The sequence below is a fragment of the Aphelocoma coerulescens genome, chromosome 2, assembly GCF_041296385.1.
Source record: "Aphelocoma coerulescens isolate FSJ_1873_10779 chromosome 2, UR_Acoe_1.0, whole genome shotgun sequence".
NCBI lineage: Eukaryota > Metazoa > Chordata > Aves > Passeriformes > Corvidae > Aphelocoma > Aphelocoma coerulescens.
In genome coordinates, this window is record NC_091015.1 from 115,613,265 (window position 1) to 115,626,955 (window position 13,691).

Below are 13,691 nucleotides of genomic sequence, written 5' to 3' on the forward strand. Positions count from 1 at the left end.
TGTTTTGTTTCTCCATCAGAAGTTAAGTGAGCAGTGATGCACACACATGGACATGTTATCTCATGATGCAGTATTTTCCTGGAATTCTATTAAAATCCTTCAGTTTACTTCCTGCACATCTGAAAGCTGAAATTCACCTGCTACAGTGCAGAAAATCCAAAACTAGCTTTTACCCTTAGGAGAAAGTGCCCTTATATGAGCTGGTTAGTATATCAGAAAGGCATTAGAAAAAAAGGACTATACAGTTGGATCTTACTTTCATAACAAAACCATAAATAAAATATAAGTTCATTGTGGACTTCTAGTTCTGATGAATCAATGTAACTTCCTACTAAAGTTTATTACGGTTTCAGGTTAGGAATGGTGACTTTAGAAATATCATGGAACTCTTCCATGGAAAATAAAATGGTGCAATATCTGCAACCCTCCTCCTCAGGGTTCAGGTGTCTCTGACCTGAGGTCTAGTTCTAATATAACACAGCTGCAAAAACCTTGGTTAAATCTTCTGAAGAAAATTGCTAGGAGAAAGAGCTGTGGAAAAAACCTGCAGTATGGCTTCAAGTTGACATTGTGCTATGATCACAAAAACTAAGCAACATTAAGACTTTTTTATATGCCTGAAAAATCCCTGAACGTCTACACAGGCAGTTCCCTAAGGTATAGCAACGAGAAGGAATAACTTAATTCCCTGTGACACTAAGATCCTTCCTCTTTTCTTGAAACAAAAAGGTCAAAAGACCAAAGTCTTACAGGACAGATAAAGGCAGCTGCCATTTCAACGTAGAGAAGCTCTTAGGAAGGAACTCATCTTTCCTAATAGCGATATAGAATGGGGAAGGGCATGGAAGTCAGCAGAAAGCACCACTGAGTTTCAAGACAGGCTAGGGCACGGACACTGACAAAAGAAAAAACTAACTAGAGAATTAATAACAAAAGGATGTGGGAGGGTAGAAAACAGGGAAAACCAACTGCAAAACTGACTTTTTACTCAGAATGTTGTACACAAGGGGATACAGACTGTCCATCCTGTAGGACCTGAACAGTGTGCCATGTCATGGAGTAGGAATAAAGTGGTGGCACTGAGTACTGTCCAACATACCTGAGCACACTAAATTTACATGCAGGGTTCAAGACAGTTCCTGGCCTGTACCATCTGCCCAGAGATCCTTCCACCTGGTGCAACCTGATGCAGGTCTTAACTGATCAGAGGGAAGAGGATACTCATTCCATCATTGTATTCTGACAAATGAAGGTTTATTTCCCAATGCCAGTGGATGCCACTGGGCAGCACAGAACTAGTGAAATAATTTTGAGACCTTGGAAGATTAACCAGCTGAAGCCAAAGCAAAGAGCAAACTGAGAAAAACAAAGATTATTCTTTTTCAAGAGTGGGGATTTAAAGAGTTCCTCTGCTCTGTTCTTCCAGATTTTAACAAGCCTTCTAGGAGTACCAGACATTTTAAAACAAACATGCAGCAGAGTTTCAAGTGCTCAGTTGTACTGGGAGTAACAGCTTTCCTCCTGACAAGCTCAGGTGATGGGGTAGAAGAGACAGCAAAACCAACTATGTTTAAAACACTCCTGTTATTTCACTGTATGAAAATTATTGGTTAAATTGACAGTGATTGTTTTGCAAATAGTCCAGGGCAGTAATTGTGTCTTAACACAAAGAAGTAGAGATCTGGCTGTTCAAAAAACTCCAGTTTGGGGATAATTCATCAGAAGATTCTTTCATAGCAGTCTTTTTATTTGTTTTTTATTTTCTTAAATTCCAGTAGAGTTTTCTAGCTCAGTAAAGGAAAATATGCTAATTTTCAGAAATTATGCCAAATGTCACAGTGGAAAAAAAAAATATATGAGAAAAAGAAAACAACTTTCCCTAGGGGGCCTTAACAATCCCCTCCCTTAGCAGGAGGGAGGATTTTATTCTAACGTTTCTTCCTAAGGTAGCTGTCTTCAAGACATATCTGTTCACCAGCAGATTCAAGGAACAACATAAATTAGAAAAAATGTCTCCTAATAGAGGGGCCACAGCAAAAAAGAGAAAAAAATTGCAAGAGCTCATTTAGCAGTTGTGCATTATTCAGGTGTGTTTTAAGTGGGGCACTGTCTCACCACCAGAGTGCAGGGACACAGACCAGATCAAGATTTGTATCACGCAATGCATGTCAAAGACAAAACATGCTGGAAAGCCCTGAAATAAATAATTCCATGCACAGAAATATTGATATGGATAAGAAGAAACTACAAAACACAGTCTAGCTTATTAATCCTTCAACATATCTACTTTAGTTTTACTATGGACAGTTCTACTGTTTTTGGGTCCGACTGGGTCTCATCAGGAACAATAGTGACAGGACAAGAGGCAACAGCTTCAAACTGGAAGTAGGTTTAGATCAAGTATTAGGAAGAAATTCTTTACTGTAAGGTGAGGCACTCGAACAGGTTGCCCAGAGAAGATGTGGATGCCCCATCCCTGGCATTCTGTATTCTATGCTCACACCACATGAGATGGTTGTGGGGAGAGGGAGCTTTGAGCATGGAACAGGTGATTTACATTCCAGACAACCTCAGAAGGCCTCTATTTCACACCTTAAAATGAGAAAAAACCCTTTTTCTGTGTCTGATTGGTTCATCATGGCCAAAATCCATTAAACTCCTTCAAACCCGAACTCCACATTCCAGGTTAAATCTAATCCAGACCTGAATGTAATTCTTTGGCTTTCCTGAGAATTACACTGAAAGAGCACTTACATTTACATTATATTTCATCAAAAGGAAACAATGCACTTTCTAAACTGGCAACTGCTCCAGTGAGTGTGATGCAACCAAGTCTGGAGAGATTTTTTTTCCTTGCATTCTAATTATAGCTGCTTTTATTTAGTAAAGTTACAGATAAGACTTGTCTATTACAAGCCTCTGAAATCTCATTTTGCTAAAATGAAAACATATTTCAAATGCTTTGGAGAACTATTAAGATTATTGAATGCCTAGCATACTGCTTCAAGTCTCCAAGTAGTTCACTATCTTCCCCTAGGGAACAGGCAAGCAGCATGCAATTATCACAGTAATTAAAAAGGTGCAATGATTCTTCTCTTAAAGACTCCTGTTTTATTAATTCTATGGTATGCTTTGGAGACTGGCATTATTTTACTCCTACCCAGCTTAATTATACCGTCATTAGTTTATCAGCATCTCTTTTTAAGCCCTTGGGCCAGTTATTAGCATGTCACTTGCTAACAGTTAACCAATAACCACTACACCTTCAAAGCAGGGTCCTCGCTATAAAAAAGCCAATTTGTAGAGACAGATTTAATATCATCATTCAATTTACATTTTTCAGTCATTCAACTTTCTGCTTTTAATTTAAGAAGGTTACTGTTTAGTTTAATGAAAACACAAATAATTCTGATGTATTACAAGATGTTACCAGGTAATAAAACACTTCCAGTACACAGTGGTTTATGAAACTAAATGCATGTTTTAAAACTCAACAGTATGTACCACTGAGAAGAACAGAAAGCATATGATATTCTTAAATATAACTAAAATTCTGGATATCACTCTCTACTAAGTCTGGCTGAGGTGGAGTTAAATTTCTTTCATAGCAGCTTGTGTGGTGCTGCATTTTGGATTTGTGACTAATCCAAGGTTGGTAACACATCAGTGTTTTAAATGTGCTTGCACAGCCTCAAGGCTTTCTTTTTCCCACTCTACTCCTCCAGCAAACAGACCAGAGGTGGACAAGAAGCTGGCAGGGGACACAGTAGGGACTGCTGTGGCCCCTGTGACAGTATGGAACATCCCTGACCAAAGGGATGTTCCATATCATACAATGTCTCAGTCAGAAATCAAAGCCCAAGGAAAAGAGGAGGAAATGGGGATGTTAATTGTTGCTCTGTTTGTCTTGTCAGGTAACCAGTGTGTATGCCAAGGCGCTACTTCCCAGCAAGTGGATAAAGATCTGCCAGCCCATGAGAAACAGTAATTTCCTATTTCCCTTTTCTTCCAAGTGCAGTTTTGCTTCACCTATTACACTGTCTTTATGTCAATCCATGAGTCTTTTTGCCTTCCTATTTTCTCCCTGTCCCGTGGCAGAGGTGACTGAGTGGCTACTTCGCTACTGCCTGGTGTCAATTCACCACACCCCATAACCCTGCAGGACAGACAGGCTCACTTACACAGCACCCAGTACTGCATTAACTGATCATACAAGCAGATGAAAAAAACTATTAGAAAATCTGTTTTAATTTTAAAATAACTTGAAATACTTTTGTATTAAATACGTACTTACCTAGACAGATATTTACATTATTATGAAGGGCATAGTGACCCAGAAACCCTCCTGAAGGGAACTATATTTCATTTTTATGCTTCACTTTTGACTCAGATGAAGTTATAGGAGAGAAAGTCTAGGAGAGAAAATCTTAGAAATACTAAATACTTAACTATTATTATAACTTAGATGTACTGCTTTTTGGTACTTTTCATTAAATACTTCTTTCCAGTAATGAGACGAAGAAAAATACCAAAATAACATCAAAGAGTTAGTACTTGTATAAGTTTGCACCTTCACAACATAATAGTGGGATTCTGACAGCAACTATATTTTATTTTGTGTTTGACATCACACCAATTATTTACTCACTGACAGGTGGCCAGGTGACTTTACAAAAAAGTATATGCAATGGAAATACATTATTTCTGTTTAAGTACATAATTTTTCCTAATAAAAAGGCAAATAAGACCAAGTCATTCTTTAAAGGACTAGGAACAGTAAGCTAGTATTACTTGTTACTCCTATTTTCTCTAGCTACATTCCTGCCTATCTTCCACCAGCTTTACAGCAGCAGGGAGATGATTCAAAATACTGGGGAAAAATACTAATGACCAAAGAAAATCCAGGTCACAGTATCCTCTATTATTTTCTGAGCAGCTAAATCCCAAACTAATATCACTGCCAGTCTTACTGAAAATTATTGTACTATTGCTTTTGTATAATAGGTGAACTTTGTATGTTATTACAATCAGAGGCCAGCTCTATTAATTATAACATCCAAAACAGGAGCCAAGATTGCTACAATGCACCAGAAATTGCACTATCTCATTTAGTAGAGACATGCTGTCAGTCACCCAAGGAAGCAGTCCTTTGCTAAACCTCATCTGCTAATTGAGACTCAACAGGTAATGCTTTTGCTGTTACACAGGATCTCTTTCTACTTTATCTACAAGTTTGATATAACTGACATTGAAAAAACAAAAGTATGCACAGTCATGATTTCATCTACAATCTACAGTGGCACTTAAGGTTGCCTTCAAGGTCATTGCAGCTGGAAAATGTTAATAGGTTATACTTAAAACCATTCAGTCTTAATTCCTGCAGCCTGCTGGTTTAAGACAGTAAAATCTGCTAGTGAATTAAGTTATGTCTTCAGCCTTAGAAAGACACTATCACCTTGGATATCAACTTTCCTATCACCTTGGAGTACTCACCAGCACATTTTGTTCTTGTTTTGAGAGCTGGGCCAGGAGATCCCGTTCCTCCTTCACCTGGTCTTGTAAGTAATACACTGATTTCATATTCTGTATCAGGATCCAAGTGCCCAATCTTATAGCTTGTGGAGTCCACGGGTTGTATGTCATACCAGCTTCCACTTGAAGTTCGATACTCAACTTCTCTTTGGATAATGGGCCCATCCCCATTGATGGAATTGGCATTCAGCTGTATCCAGAGGTAAGTGGCACCGACTGAGGACAGCTGAGGTGGAGCAATGGGAACTGGTGGCTCTGAAACAGCAAGTTACAGTAACAAGCTATGATTACACTTGCATTTTTTCTGCTGCTAAAACATTCAAATAAGCAACGGGTTTTGTACTACATTGGAGTTGAAGACTGCATAAAAATATGGATATGAAGAAATCATCACTACGGACTGATTTATTTTCATTAAACTGCAATATTCAGATTCTTTTGCTTATGCACTTGGAGATTTTAACCTGAAGCTTTTGGTTTATACCACCTAACTTCAAACCAGGTGCAAATGGAATTCTATTCACTAGACACTCCATGGCAACATCCAATTTAAAAAGAAAGATAATCTCAGGTTTTCTCATACAAATACAGTTCTTACTGGATATTAATATTAATCCTACTCAAAACTTTTTTTTAAAGCTAAAATTCATGTTGTAGCTTATCCTTACACGTAATCAGAACAGGAATTTCTACACAAAAATATATTATTAATTATTTTTCATGTACTTAACTACTCAGCCCTCATATTTTCAGACTTCTGTGTAAACAGAGTACGTGCAGTAATTTTTCAAGTCCTATACTTTGGTTCAAATTAAAGAGCTTCTAAATGAAAGCTGGGGGATTTCTTGAGTTTTTACTAGGGAGTCTGTTTCTACTTCATGTAATGGCTACTTTCACTAACTACCACACTGAAACAGTACCCTGTATCACAGAGCAAGCATGCATGTGACACCCTGATAGTTTGGATTCTAAAGATTTCAAAAGCGACCAAAATTTTAAACCCACTTTTATTTACTATGTGATGGGCATCTTCTTTTAAATTAGACTGTGGAAGTAATTTTCAGACATCATCTTTTTTTAAAGGTAAATAAAAAATTCTTTTTTCCCCTACTGGTTAAATTACTCTGCTGTTTTATGGATCACATCTGAAAAAAAATTCACCTTCCCATTGGTCAAATATATTCAAGTAGAATGAAATCAAGTCACTGTAATAAGGCACTGTTTGATCCTGTATTCTCAACATATCTATCAGCAAACACTGCCACCTTCTTAAGGCTACACAGAATATGTAATGAACTCAGGACATCTGTCTTCCCTAAGCTTTAGATTCAGATTTATCCTCTTCTGCTAACCATTTCCCTCTGTGTTGGGATACAGGTAGTCAAGCAGACAAGAAGCTGAATTTACATATTTCATCATTTTGTCATGGTCTTCAAAGTCACAGTTAAAGCAAAGAACAGAAAAGAATGAAGCAAAAGGGAGAAAGGATCTCTGGGAAGCATTCAGTATTTGCTGAGAAACAGCAGATTTGCTATTTTAACAAACATGTAATTGTCCTACAGTATGCTACCTTTTTTTCATTTACAGAAAGAGTAACTCAGAGCACTAAGTACACTGAAGATTAGCAATGCCTCAGATAGACGGTATTTCTAATTAGCAGTGTACACTTGAATGCAAGCTTCGATCTGTGCAATGTGTTAGCAATGGCTGAAATACAACGCTACAAACCAGCCAACACAGGCATCCTCACTGTGTGTTTTCATCTTAACAAAACTAAGTGATTACTAGCATGAAGAACACAATAAAAAAGGGCAACAAACCAGAACATCTCCGAAGATATCTACTAATTATTACTAAGTTAAATAGACATAAAAATAGCTTAATATATTGTGGTGGATTCCAGGATATAAAGAATATTGTTTAGATTTTCAAATCAGCAGTGAAAAGCATTGTTTTATGTCTACAGCAATATATGGCAAACTGATGTCATTGTTGAGTTAGTTTAAACTAAAAATTTAAAAATCTAAGAATTTTTTTTTTAAAGTATTTAAAAATACTGCAGTTTTATTGAAACTATTCTTCCTAAAGTATATAAACTATGGCTTCATACAGTGATAGTATGTCTGGAAACAGTTCTGACTTGACTCAAAATGATTTAGCATCAATTTAAATCATTAGGCTGTTTTGTGAACCAAGACATGAAATGGAACTTTTATAGAGCATCCTAAGGCATTTACTTAGCCATGCTGAAAGAACAGTTAATTACTTCCAAGTTTCAAATGCTACTAAAGGCTGTTGAAGTGCCATTCAAAATGCAAACTCAGGAGTTAGGTCACTAAGGTTAGTGATTACAACAATTCCTTCCAAATATTACAAGTACTCAAAACATACAGTATTTTATTGTCTTTTTATACCTCAGGGCATGTTTTTCATTTCTCTGGGACCACAATGAAAAAAGTTAATTCAAGTTGCATTATTTCAGAAAAGCCTGCATATACTGCAGTTTCATACTATTAACATAGTTAATACCAAAAGTTACCTTCTTACCAGAGATCGAGATCACCTAAAATCAACCTTTCATTACAAATATAATGCTTATATGACTGGTTAAAAACATGAGACTCAGTTAAGCAGATTCTGTAACAGAAACATTATATATCCAAATATAATGAACTGATTTCACGACTGAAGTATGAAATGTATTCCTCCATCTTATTAATTTATTCTTTCTTTAGATGGAGTAATTTAATTTTTTTAGCATGCTGAGGAGTTTGAATCACTTAGTCAGGTAAGTACCACACTGCAGCTCTACTGTCTTTCACTAAAAGCAGTTCTACTGGTGGCCACTGAGGTAGTCTCAATTAAATACTATGCAAATTAATACCTTCATCAAATGATACAATAGACTTGAGATTTTAGAGCTGTGTATACTAAAGGAAGGATTTTCAAGTGACAGCAGAAACAAGTTTGTAGCAGTGGCTGTTTAGTACAATGACTTATCTTAAAGAGGAGTTCTTCCTTGCACATCTCTCCTGAAGCAAGTGCACAAAGCTGTTCAGTACTGTAAAATCCTTTTAAATGTACACTTTTAAAACAGAGTATTAATTGAAAAAAAAGAAGGTAAATTGATCCATATTTCAAATGTTATGCTTTTTAGACTTTGGACAGACATGTGACCTCTTCTTGAATTCTCTGACAAATGACAATGGGCACAAACCCTTAGGGAAAGGCAGCCTTAGTGGCTACCTTACAGAGCCAGTGGTCTGCAGGTGACAGCTTTAGGCAGGTGCTCTCAAGTCACCCTACATAAATGGATCATTTATATTAAACATGAGAAAAAGACTTTATGATCAAGAGCAGCCCTTCTCTTACACAGAGGATAAAAAAAAATGTAGCCATACATGCATGTAAGCTATTTATTCTTATGCACTTCTTTATTAATTGAAAACACACTTAAAACTGCAACTCCTTCACTTAAACTGCTTTGTACTTAGATTATACAAATTTTCAAAACATTTTCTACAACATCCTAACATCTTTTGCTTTGCAGTTCTTTTAAAATTTTAATTGGGAGGGGAAAGGCATCACACTGAGATGCCAGTGGAGATAATGTAAATCTCTATGATTTAAGTGAGTTAAAGAAGACAAAAATAGACATTTCTTCTCTGCGGCTCAGAATCACTTCCTTGAAAAATGACAAAATCCACTCCCTCATTTTTTGCAAATGCAGGAATGTGTATATGTTTATCTTCCCCTCTTTGTCACAGAATCATAGAATCATAAAGGTTGGAAAAGACCTCTAAGATAATCAAATCCAACCTTTGACCCAACACCACCATGCCAACTAAACCATAGCACTTAAGTGAATGCTTTCAGGGATGGAGACCCCACCACCTCCCTGGGCAGCCCACTCCAAAGTTTAACCATCCTTTCAGTGAAAAAATTCTTCCTGATGTCCAACCAAAATCTCCCTGGGAAAGGTGGAAGCTATGACCTCTTGTCCTGTCTCTTGATGCCTGGGAGAAGAGGCTGACCCCCACCTGGCTACAGCCTCCTATCAGGTAGCTGTAGGGAGCAATAAGGTCCTCTCTGAGCCTCCTTTTTATCCAAGCTAAACACCCCTGGCTGCCAGCTGGTCCTTATATAACTGACCCTCCAGACTCTTCACCAGCTCTGTCTCTGTTGCTCACCTCTGGACTCCAGCACCTCAATGTCTTTCCTGTAGTGAGGGAACCAGAACTGGACACAATGCTCGAAGTGTGGCCTCACCAGTGCCGAGTACAGGGGGACAATCACTGCCCTGTTCCACCTGGCCACACACAGACCAGGATGCCACTGGCCTTCTTGGTCACCTGGACACACGCTGGCTCAGGTTCAGCTGGCTGTCGACCAGCACCCCCACATCTTTCTCCGCAGCTTTTAGTGCTTATGTAGTTCCAATTTTTGCCTACCTTTCCTCTCATTTCAAAACACCTCCCAGTTTGCCTTTCCTTTCTGTCCCAGCACAAATAACCTCATCTGGGTATGCAGCTTCTTGTTCTTGCACTCCTCACTACCCACATCGCTATCCGTCACCATTTTACTCTCAAAGTACAAGGATTCAGCAAGGTGGAGGACTGTATACTAAAAGTACACAAATGCTGATCTCACGGGTCTTGATTCCTGTGCTTGAATCCAGCCTGCCCCAGAAGAGCTCAGATCCCTGTTTGCAATTAAATTCCATACACTGTATCTACAATTTTGGGGGAATTTGAAAGATTAATTCAAAGAAGTCTCAGGGTCTTGTTGGGTTTTATTTGGTAGTTTGTAAACTAACTGTATTTGAGAACAGATTTTCACAGGAAGAGAGAAAGAGAATTCTTGACATAGTACCCTCCTGAAAAAATATTACTACTTCAAAGTCCAGAGTCTTCAGCACTTTCCCATGACAAGTTTGCTAACATGGATGAACTGTATCAGCTCTTTTGGCTGGAGGTTTTCTCAACACCTCCAAGCTAAGGCACACACCCACACTGAAAAATACAAGTCTCCAGTCATTTTTTTGCCAAAAAATGAGCATATGAAAGCAGGACTTCATGATAGGAATTGTTAGGCAACCATAAAAATAAGTCCTAATGCCAGCACTGTTGGTAAAAAAAGGGGTACAGACAGAGGGATGGATCCAGCATGCAAGGTTAGCTGGAGAGCGAAAACAGATGCCAGGTATGTGTGTATATTTAATGTATGAGAACAACTGATACCACAGATAAGTAATCATTAATATTTTCTTACTCTGCCTTGACGTCAAAATGACTTTGCCCTCCAGAATAAAGTCTTTGCTCTAGAGATCCTGAAGAGGTTTGGTTCTGTTCCCAGTGTTAAATTTTGCATTTGGAAAATGCAGACATTTAAGCTGCCAGCATTACAGATGGCTACCTTTCTATGCCCTTGCTTAAAAACCTAACCAAACTCCTTTTAACCTATTTGACACCTAGGTTTACCTTGTTTGAACTCAATAAGCAGTCTGAACTCTGCAATAATCTGATGTCTGCTAGACAGGCTCATTCTGTTCTCCTAAATCTAATCTGTGTTGGATCTGCCCACTATTAGCAAACTTCAACCTAGGGACCGTATGTAGAACTCTAATTTACTTCAGCAAATGCATTTAATCAATTCCACCCAACTATTTTCCTTTTGCTTGATGTTTGATTACTTTCACGTCATCTATTAGATACGGGCTGATGTTTTTTACAATAAGTGGGTTATCTGACAAGGCCAATTTCATGTCTCCTATTAGATAAAGTGACATTTCAATCCAATTCTCTGACAAACTTAGATGAGGATACTGTGCAGTTTGAGCACACACAATGACAAGGCACTTGTCTTTTCAGCCTTTCTTATCAGAACAAACACTCAGGTAAATTGAAAACCTCCCCTTCAGGATTTATTTAAATAGAACAATCAATACTTTATTTCACCGTCCTCTAAAAGGCATGTAAGCTAACACAAACAACTTTTAAAAAAAAAACCCTTCCCCCTCCCTCCCCCACCCCCCACTTTTTAAGGCCAGATTAATTGTTTACTGACAGGCAATATTCATGTTTACAATTATTTCATAAGAGAACTGACAGCTCTTTAATTGCGCTTTTTTCCCCCTCCATACTGCTGAAACCTTGCTATAACATGCTCACTCAGGTAAAACACCAAGAAAATAAGAGAAGAGAATAAGAATGCCTGGCAGTTTCTTATATGTCTTTCATTTTTAAGATTTCATTCCTATTCCTTTGTGATGCCAGGTTTGATTTGCAGCACCTGAAATGAGCAGCCCTTCTGCTCTTTTCAAGAGTTCTGGTACCTGGTCTCCAGTGCCACACAACACCATGCCACAACAGCACTACAAACCTTAAAGATTTTTACACACCCAATTGGAATCTACTTAGAATAAGATCCTATTTAGTGAAACCATGTCTACAGTGAAGTAGAATGAATGTTGTACAGAGCTGTAACCCAGTCTACTGTGCAAACATCTCTACTTAAAAGCAAACATATTTTGAAAAAAGCCCTATTCCAGTGCAGGATGTACTTTTTGCAACTTGAGTTTCAGTAACCAGAATGAAACTGAGCATGGTAATTGTGAAGAACTGATTCTTTCTAACTTAAAAGTGCTCCGTTTGGCTCTCCTGTCATTCTAGCAATATAATTCCAAGGAAATTCCTCGTAAGTCAGTTTAGTTACACAGCATAAATTAGAAGAGAATTAAATTAATTGTTTGTAAAAAAGAGGAGGCAGTAATTACACCACTGTTTTCACACATACTATTATTAAGCCATCAGCAATTCCTAAGTATACTAAACATCATGCAGTGTGGGCATATGTACATTCTTCATGATTTATGGATGGTAATGGATTAAAAACATATATAGCTGCACTGAAATCAATCCATTATCTTTGAAGTCTGCTAACTGACATTGCAGAAAAGCTACTAAAAATTAGGAAATAAAATTTCTTAATTATATACCATCAAGAAGAAAGGATATTTACTAATTAGCCCCTAATGCTGCTGTTTCAGTACAGTCATGCAACATTTTACAGCCCAATGTTTAAAATGGGTCTTTTTAGGTCAGAAGGAACGACCTGCAGGTGGTCTCATAAAAGCTCCAACACAGGCAATGGGGATTACCATAATTACTTTGCCACTCTACAAGTAGTTAATGGGATTACACCCTAAGGCTATCCACTTGCTCACAGTGCCCAGTGCAAATTTTCTGAAAGAATCTGGATAGGCACAAATGCTTTAATGATACACTTCATAATTTTTACTGCACCTCAAAAGGAGCACTAATAAATTAAAACACCCTGAATCAAAGAGGCTGAGAAAAAATGAACTTCTTCAGCTTCCTGTACCTCCCATCACTGACACAGTAACTCCTCCCCCTGCCTCCTTCAGGTGGTGTTCATTCCTCCTTATTTTCACTGGTGTTAGACCTGAACGATGCTTCATCATTCCTACCGGGGTTATAGTCCACACTTCCTTTCCTTGCCAACTTTCATATATACCTATTTTTGGCCACCTACTTTATTTTCTTTTCATGCTTGGACCAAAATAACCTCATTTTTTTCCACCATGCCTTATAATTATATTCTCATCTCACCCACTCTATTTGTTTCTTTTTTCATCTGTCCATTCAAATAGCTCATCTAAGCTTTCATGCTACAATTTGTTTTGTCTTGTTATCTTCATACACCGGTTATTTGCAACATCCTTCTCTTGTCCTGTTTCTCTACATTTTCTCTACAGCACATTCACTAAAACCCTATTCTTGCTTTTGGAAAATGATTTAGTTTTCATTATGGTTTGCTTGCATCTTCTTCTACTGGCGATGAATTATTCCCCATTCTATCTACATATAAGTGTTTCCCACAGTTTTTAAAAACACGCCTCCATATATTGAAATATGTGTATTTTATGTGTTCAATTTTTTAAAAACACCCCTCCATGTACTTAAATATGGGTATTCTCTGTGTTCACTTTAATGCAAATCTTGCATATTTTGTAGTAACTATATTTTTAGAATATAATCTCCACAAAGGAGGCAAATACCCATTATTATGTTCATACTTTTAATAAAAGCTTGTGAAGACATACAGGTCTAAACAGTGCATTTTGGGGAAATATGTAA

The 13,691-nt window shown here is 37.6% G+C and overlaps 1 protein-coding gene across 14 annotated transcripts in view; it reads right to left on the reverse strand.

The window, feature by feature from the left end:
• Positions 1 to 13,691, reverse strand: part of PTPRM (protein tyrosine phosphatase receptor type M) — a 463,481-nt gene that overhangs the window by 271,184 nt on the left and 178,606 nt on the right. For all 14 annotated transcript variants that reach the window (XM_069004459.1, XM_069004462.1, XM_069004458.1 and 11 more), the window contains one exon: positions 5,494 to 5,787. In XM_069004459.1, the coding sequence (XP_068860560.1) occupies positions 5,494 to 5,787 (294 nt within the window). The remainder of the gene's footprint in view (positions 1 to 5,493; positions 5,788 to 13,691) is intronic.